At 37.1% G+C, this 8,615-nt stretch overlaps 1 protein-coding gene across 3 annotated transcripts in view; it reads right to left on the bottom strand.

Annotated features, from left to right (window-relative positions):
• Positions 1–220: 220 nt before the first annotated feature.
• The window catches only part of LOC129725026 (UDP-N-acetylglucosamine--peptide N-acetylglucosaminyltransferase 110 kDa subunit), a 47,073-nt gene continuing 38,678 nt past the window's right edge, over positions 221–8,615 (bottom strand). For all 3 annotated transcript variants that reach the window (XM_055680400.1, XM_055680401.1, XM_055680402.1), the window contains exons 7-8: positions 1,481–3,583; positions 221–1,371 (exon numbers count right to left, since the gene is read on the bottom strand). In XM_055680400.1, coding sequence (XP_055536375.1) covers positions 1,101–1,371; positions 1,481–3,583 — 2,374 coding nt within the window. In that variant the 3' untranslated portion in view covers positions 221–1,100. The remainder of the gene's footprint in view (positions 1,372–1,480; positions 3,584–8,615) is intronic.

Here is an 8,615-nt window from a genome sequence, read left to right as displayed (position 1 = left end):
TACTGAGCAAATCACGTTCAAACACGTTTTATGAACAGTGAACATATATCAGATAGGGATGGCATGTTTAAATTCGCCACTAGTTAACGCCACTGGCTCTCAAAAATCAATAAAAAATGTCTATTTTATTTAATGCATACGTTACATCTGTTGAAATTATAGGACACGACGAACCACCCACACTGGAGAGAGACATCTCATCAAGAAATTATTAAGCACATAAGTAACATGAATTTTATTACACTCTATTATTGATAAAGTTGTTAATTCCATATACAGAAAATATAACTTTCTGCTATACTGTGGCTGTCACTAAAAACCCACTAAGCTAAGAAGTGTCTATGTACAAACTTATTCTTTTCGATAAAAATGTTGAGAGGAAACGATCATAGGTGCAAGCAACCGGAAATCCACCCTAAGTTTCCATAAATGACTTACATCGTGTTGGCTTGGGTGATGATTGTTTGTAATTATGACGTTTAACTTCGACAGACAAACTTTATTGGTAAAGTTCGTGCTAGTGCCGCTTGTAAAGTTTATTATACTTAGGACGTCATTACAGAATATATTCAACTACATAGTAATCATATAACAGATGACACTATCTACAAAACGTTGGTTGTTGAATGATGCTTTCTGTTGTACGTTTCGAAATTATTGAAAGTAGATTTTAAATGTTTCGGATGCCTTTCTGTGTATTTCAATCAATTTATTAAAAATTTAAACTAAAGCATTTTTTACTGGATTCATTTACTGACACGCTGTACTGTACGAACAAGCAAGCTATTTATTCAACTTCAGCTTTATGAATAATAATTATTATTGATTTTCATATTGCTAATATACTTTATACAAATTTTGACCAGCTATTAAAAGCGAATGATACTTATAAATTAAACAGAATTTCAAAAGATTACATTTGTCAATTTTGAAAAATTCCCGTTGTTAGATAAAAAACAAAATTTTCGTCTAAGACTTAATCTACCACACCGTGACCCATTTCATTCAACAATATATAATTACTAGAAGTTTACATGCCCTTTCTGTAAACTATTTGGTTTTTCTTTAAACTCTCATCAGTACGGGCGTCAATTTGCTGTTCACTTGGAGCTTTCCTTAGCCGAGATATGATCGGGTCGGTCTCCGCGAGCGAATCTTTCCCACATTTTGTAGAACAGCGTTTCTAAACCTTGTGCATACTGTTTACAGTCGAATAAAGGACTTTCACATCGTGCCACCCAAACTTTGGCGCGTATTGCCCGCAGATACTCTTTATCAGTGCCCAATTTAATGGCGATGTCCTGATATTCTTGCCGGGTTCGAGCAATTAGTTCTGGACAACCAAGTGTGGCTAGTTGTGATGCAGCGACCCTAAAAAAAGATGTTCATGAATCGTTTTTTTATTTATTGGATAGTTTATGAATAGATAGGCAACGCTTCCTCCATAAAAGCAAACATATCGTTACGCCAATTCACTCACCTGGAAGCCAGTGTTTCAGCGGGCAATGTAACCACCGGTGTTCCCGTCCACAGAACGTCCATTGATGTGGTATGGCCGTTACATAAAGGCGTGTCTAAGCAAACATCGGCCAATTGACCTCGTCTTACGTGTTCTTCCTTGGCGGCTACATTGGAGAAAATAATTCTTCCAGGTGCTAGACCCAATTGTTGCGCGGCGGCTTGTATGTTGGTCTCCCCGACGGCGGGAAAACGAAGTAACCAAAGTACCGAATTTGGAACGTGCTTCAGGATAGTGACCCATGATGTTAGTGTGTGAGGATCAATTTTGTACAATTGATTGAAATTGCAGTACACGACTGCATCGTCTGGTAGGCCGTATTGTTGCCGTGTTGTGACGACAATGTTTTGCGGAACTTCTTCGCCAGTAGCAGCTTTGTTGTTAGTCTGGGTAGTAGCCAATCCATTCTGAACAACAACGCCATTTAACGAAGTTTGAATTTGACCAGATGCGATCATTGTTTCGACCGGAGTTGTTGTTGGAAGCTCGACGACTTTGTGCTGGATTTCCATCGGCTTGTTTGCAATAACGACTTCACGAACAGTTTTAACATCAGTATTTTCAACTAACGGAGAAAGATCAGTCGCATTAATAACAGCGACGTTGTCTACTAATTGGTTGCTTTGCTGTTTACCGCTTACAATCAAGCGCTCCTTCAGATGAGGAAACATTTGGCGATGATCACCGATGAAATATGTGTGTGGCATATATGCTAATTTCTCGCTGTACTGGTCGGCCAATTCCATAGGCGATGTTACTATATCAGTTATAATATAATCCATAAAACTAGCGCCACTGGTTCCAGGATAACCCAGCCACATAACTTGAATTGGTGCTGGTCGCAAAGCAAAAATCTCATTACGGGCTCCTTTGGTGTATCCGTTCATGTTAACTAAAATATGGATACCGTCGGCATGGATGCGATCGGCTGCTTTGCCGTTGCAAGCAATTTGTGACAGTTCAACAAAATGTTCGCCTTCCCGAGAAATTTTACTTCGAAACGTGGTTCCATCGTCTGGACTAAGCGCGTAGCAAAAAACTTCTATTTGCGAACGATCGTGCATTCCGGGAATCGATTGCATTAAATGCGATGTAGGATGATTTCCAAAATCGCTACTTACATAACCGATCCTCAAGCGCCCATTCAGTTCCCGAGAGAATTTATACGGCGGTTTATGCAAAATATTTATTTTCTCCAAACATAAATTTGCATGACGTGCGGCAATCGCTTTGCGAAAATCATGTGATAATGGATATAACATTGAATGATGTGGATGAACCGACGGTAAACGGTTCTTTTCTAACTGATCAGCCACAATTGCTACAAGTTTTTTCATGCGAGCCTCGTAGTCTGTCCAATCGCAAACGATCTGCAAGCAGTGTGCCAAATTACAATATGCATCAGGAAAGTCCGGTTTAAGCTTAAGAGCTGTCCGATAAGACTGAATTGCGTCCGGAATGTTTCCAGAATCTTTGTGAATACTGGCCAGATTACTATGGGCATCGGCAAAAGCCGGATTGATTTGAATGGCCCTAGTATAACATTGAAGTGCTCCTGCCACATCCTGCATCTCCTTCAACGTATTCCCCATATTAGAGTACGCATCTGCAAACGTTGGCTGAATACGAATGGCCTCTTTGTAATGTAACAACGCTTCATTTAATTTTCCTTGCTGCTGCAACACCGATGCTAAATTAGAGTGAGCTGCGGCAAATTCTGGAAATACTTCTAACGCTTTCAAATACAGCCTTGTGGCTTCTTCAATGTAACCTTGTTCCCGCTTGATATTTGCCAGATTGTTGAGCGAATCTGCGTGGTTGGGACATAATCGAAGAGCCGTGTTGTAGCAATCCTCTGCTTCCTGTACCTGTCCCTTTTCTTTGAGGGCATTTGCCAGATTGCAGTATGCATCGGGAAAATTCGGTTGCAGTTCGATGGCACGCCGATAAGTATCAATAGCTAGATCAATAAGACCTTGCTCATAGTAAACACAAGCCAGATTGCCATGTACGACAGCATTGTATGGAGAAAGGTTCAGTGCACGCAAATATGCGGCGACAGCTCTGTAAATAAAAAAAAAAAAAAGGTTGAGGTTAGTGTTTGGCGAGATCAGATAATTTTCATAAAACATTCGAATAAATATTTTAATAACAGCATTGATAATATTATTTTAATTTCTTTTTACTTAATGTGTTGGGCAGTCACTTGTTGTTCGTACCATGAAATGGAGTAAAATTTATCACTTTTTACTATATTTCCCAAATAACTCGTCTTCATGTTGATATTTCCCAAAGAAATATTTAAAACGAGTACTGATATGTATCTCAGAAAGCTCCTATTGCTCTGAGTAAAAGTTGAAAGAAATGTTCTATAATTCGATATGTACATGGGAAATGATGACCTTTCAACACACTAAATTACTCCGGTTTGTTGCACAAGGTCAAAAATTAGCTTTGAAATTAAATTTTTTGTAGTTTCCTGGTAAACCGTCAGTATCACATCAACGGTATTGCATGATCATCGGTGAGAATTATATCATTGAGCTTCTATCAAACTTCACTCACGTTTAACGCAATTTACCCTAAATTTAGTTTACCTTAAGTAAATTTTTTTTATGTATTTTGAAACTTGTTTGGTAAATTTTCAACATATTTTAGCGAGATTCGAAAAATTTCATGAAAATATATCAAATTATCCAAGGTAGGTTAGCTTTGACAGGCACGTGAATCTCGTAAACAGAGCTGGTAGCGACTGAGTGTCACGAAAATATGAATTTTAGAGAAAAAAGAGGGCAAAAAGGAGACCGAAAGAGGCCATTGAAAATTAAAAAAAAAAGATATTCAGACTAAGAATATAAAATATAAAAGAAGCGTATTGAAAAAAGGCAATAACGTATGACTTTTGTAGCACGATTACTACCGTATTCGCAAATTGTTCGAATGTTTAGTTTATCAGAATTGCACCATCAATTCCAAAGCTGATTTAAACGAGGGATGGAAAGAGACTTTTTGGTGAGAAACAAACCATTTTAGGTGAAAAGGAGACCAGAAACTACGATTCATACAAGTGATTAAAAATTGTATGACTGGATCAATCTGAAGGGTACGCAGATGTCTGAATCAGGGCTGAAAAATTCCAGTGCTTTTGCATGAAAGTGTAAAATAGCCACCATAAACGTCAGTGCTTTTTTCTACCGTCACAGGGAAATATTTCGCTTTCATGCAATGTTAATTCTCTCTTCCTTCGTTTTTTCAGTATTCATTAAAAAATGGCGTAGTGAAAGCGTGTTAGATTGATATTCACTGTTTAAAATTTTCTGAAAATTTATTATTCTGAGTTTCATTGTGTGCATTGTAATGTTGTAAACTCGGTAAAAGTCCCGCTTTAGCCTTTTTGCCGAAAAAAGTTCGTTGTAGCGCGAAAGAGCCGTTTAAAAAAATCGCACCACGTTTAAAAAATTCCCCTAATTATTTTTCAATTTCCCCGATCAAAAAATTACTTTCATGACATTCCCTGATTTTCCAGGTTTTCGCCACCCAGATCTGTATTATAGCGCTTTCGAAAAACTTGCAGGCACTTTTGCCAACTGTACAGATTTATCTGGAAATGTACAGATTTTCTCGTTTTTTTCGGTACAGATTCTGTACCATACAGATTACAGATTCTGTACCATACAGAGAAAAAGTACAGATTTTTTAGATGGTTAGAAAAGATTAGACAAAACTTTTTGACCGACTACGCAGCGATCTTGCAATCCACGGACTCATAATTTACTACCAAAAAAAAAAACGGCAACTTTTACATTTTTCTGTAAATCTCGATTTACCCAAACTGAAATATTGGTACAAAATATCCGAAATATCGATAGTGTTGCTGAATTATGGGTTTCATAATTTTTTGGTTGAATTTTCAGGAGATTGAACCGCAATGGCTCGCCGTCTCCGCTAAGTTTAACCAGCAATGACGCAATTTCGTTGTTGTTGTTACCTTGTTCGATGACTCTCGCATAACCCAATTCTTGTAACAACTTGGTTGGTTCTTGTTCTACGTCTTGAGGTCTTGTTCGGTTGTCGGGCTGACTGCTTTGCCTTAGTGAGCAGTCTTTCCCAAGTTTTTTGCTTCACAGTATGGGCAGTCTTTGGTGGAAAATCCCGGAAAGCCCCATTCTTAAGTGTGCAAAAGTTTTGTTGACAATCGAGCTAGTAGTTTAAAATTTATATTAACTGAGTCAACGCAGTCACAGTTTTCTCTAAACAATTGCTTTTTCGAAAATATAGAAAATAAAAACTTTGGGCCAGTGGTACAGATTTTTCCCGGAAATAGTAAAGACGAAAAAGATTTTGGCAGCTCCCATTACAGATGAAAATGTGGCAACACTGCTTGCAGGTTTGCAGCTTTCACCACTTCTATATCTTTAAAGCGAAGCAATATTAAAAACACCATTTTATAAGCTTTTTTGTTTTTCTAGAAGTAGGAATTACAGCGAAAAATTTGTCTATCAATGTTTGAAAAAGTGGATTGAGTGTAATTGGAAAACATCCCAATTTCTACCTACGTGGAGGTGAACTATTTTTGGCTAAGTTAAGAAATTAATAAAAACGAAGGCGTTTTCCATGCTAAATGCACGTAAAGTTGAGAAGGAGAAACCGATGTAAATCTCGTTAAAAAGTATATGCAAGCCAAGAAACTGTTATGGGGATGATCGAGAATGCGCTATGAATAGAAATTATTGATACAGCAATATTATGTACAGCTCCATTGGATGTAGGACAGGCAGCACCAATATGACAGATTGTTGACGAACTTCCGTGTCCTTTATATAGGTATGAAGGAAATCACTGTCGGCAGTCGGGTGCTGCAGAAAAGCTGAGTAACGGGCTTAGTTACGAAGGCGTAGTAATAAAAAAAAAACTCGTCCCTATTTCAATTCAGTGCGTTGTTAAACAAGATTTGATTTTGTATCTATGAAATAGTAAACGTGTTCCCTATCTTGATTACAACCAAATTTAGGTAGGTATATGAATATTTTTTTCATATATGAAAAATCGCGTCAACTTTTCATCCATACGTTTTTCAAGCTGTTTAGTTCAATTAAATCTGGTTCAAAGGGGTTGAAAATCTTACACGATAATCAACATTAAATATTTTACTTCTAATTGGTGGTAAAAATTGAAAGTTGAGAAAAACGTTGCTTTTTTGTTGCAATAGAAGTATTTTTCAGTTAGACCGATTTGACTTCTTTCTGCTGTATTCAAGATATTAGGCGTGTAAACAAAAGTGTTTGCTCCATTATAGAAGAAGCATAGAAAATACTTTTACTCATACGACCTTTTATTTCCTAGTGACTACCATATTTGTTCTAATTTGGACTAAACTTATAAAATAATCAAATAGCATTAAATTACAACGAATGGTGGTTACAAAAAGTGTATTTTTGAGGGCAAACCTTTTGACGTAGAACTTAATCCAATCTACACATCCATGCTGATCTGCTTCGAGTTCCACAAGAGAATTGTAGGGGTGGAACGGCGTTATCCTGACGATTGTGTAAATCACGATACACTGATAATCCATTCTTCCGAATATAAACTAGTTACGCAACCACTTAACTGACAATACTAGCATTGTTCTACGCTCTGTAATTAAATTTTGTTTTATCAAACTGTTACATGACACCACAGCACATTGTTCGACAAGTGTTACAAATCAAGTGTGTTTGTACCTTGTGTTTAAAAATCCTGCTTCTAATGCTGGCAGCAGTACCCAGTGAAGCAAATTGCGGTTAACCGTAGCTCGAACATGTGTCCATGTGAAGAATTTAAAATACCAGCTCCTACAGTCTCTCCCTATATTGAGACGTTCGGTGTGTGAAATCTGTGGTGCTTGCATTTCCTATGCAATTTCGTATATTCGTCTTTTCTAACCCGGATGAAGATGAAAGCAATTTACCAGTTTGTTGGCAATAGCAGTTTTTGACAATTTGTGATGCATTGTTTCAACACATTCGCCCAACGAAGAGGACAGGTGTACAAGTGACATTGATATATCCCAGGCGAGGCGTTTCGACGTATATTAGTTTGTCGTTGCACCTCCTTCTGTATATGTATAAGCTCATAAATTTTGAGCAGTCATACAATCTAAAAGGTCAAATATGCAACGACTTGCGATTGTGAGGATGTGTAGGAATTGTTGTGACATGGGGAAAACAAGACTCGTAAATTACTAGACATGAAACACGGCAGTTCAAACGTGCTTCTTTATGTAACCCACAAACTTTAATTTATCCACAGAAAAAACTTCTCATATTTTGGAATTGTAGTTGACACTCACTATACAAAAAAAAAAATTAAGTGAAGATTATTCAAAATTGCGTTTTTTTTCGTTTTAATTTCGGTTTAAAATTAAAGTAAATTTTGGGGTGTTGATTTTGTTGTCAGGTTTGTTGTTGTGGCTTGTTTAGGAAGGTTGCTATTTGCAATTACAACATGAAAAACGTGTTGACAATTGCGCTTTTAAAGCCGGAAAATGATTATTCTTTTTTTTACTCACGGCATTTTCATTCGGCTGTCTATGTACGACTGCTCTGCCGTGATATAACATTATGACGTACATCCATTTGATAAGTTTTTCAATACGGCCCAAAAACGAACGGGTTACTTGTCACTTTTGTATTGAAATGGTGACAACGTCATTTTGTTTTCTTGATTTTATGCAACGTACGAATAAGTAACAATTAAAAAAAAAGATACCAAACGATGGGTCTTCAAATAACGAACAAATCGGCATAAGAACCCCATATTTAAAAAAATGGCGCTTACGCCAGTCTGCGAGATTACGGCAGTGCTGAAATGATACACAAAGACATAGAGGACAGACATTAGTCTGTTTAAAACAATGAATACTGTATGACGTAAAAAATATTTCCAAAGTTTTCCGAATACACCTTCACGAGATGCATACTTTCCCAATCGTTCAAAAGTGTTTGCTATAATCTGTATAATATCTATTCAACCAACATGCCTTTTTTTATCCATTCGAAAATGTTGCTGAAGAAAGCCGTTGTATTATATAATATGCAACGCGGTGGATATGAAT

This window comes from Wyeomyia smithii, chromosome 2 (assembly GCF_029784165.1).
Source record: "Wyeomyia smithii strain HCP4-BCI-WySm-NY-G18 chromosome 2, ASM2978416v1, whole genome shotgun sequence".
Lineage (NCBI taxonomy): Eukaryota > Metazoa > Arthropoda > Insecta > Diptera > Culicidae > Wyeomyia > Wyeomyia smithii.
Note: the sequence above shows the minus strand (reverse complement) of the source record. Positions and strands in the feature narration are given on the sequence as shown.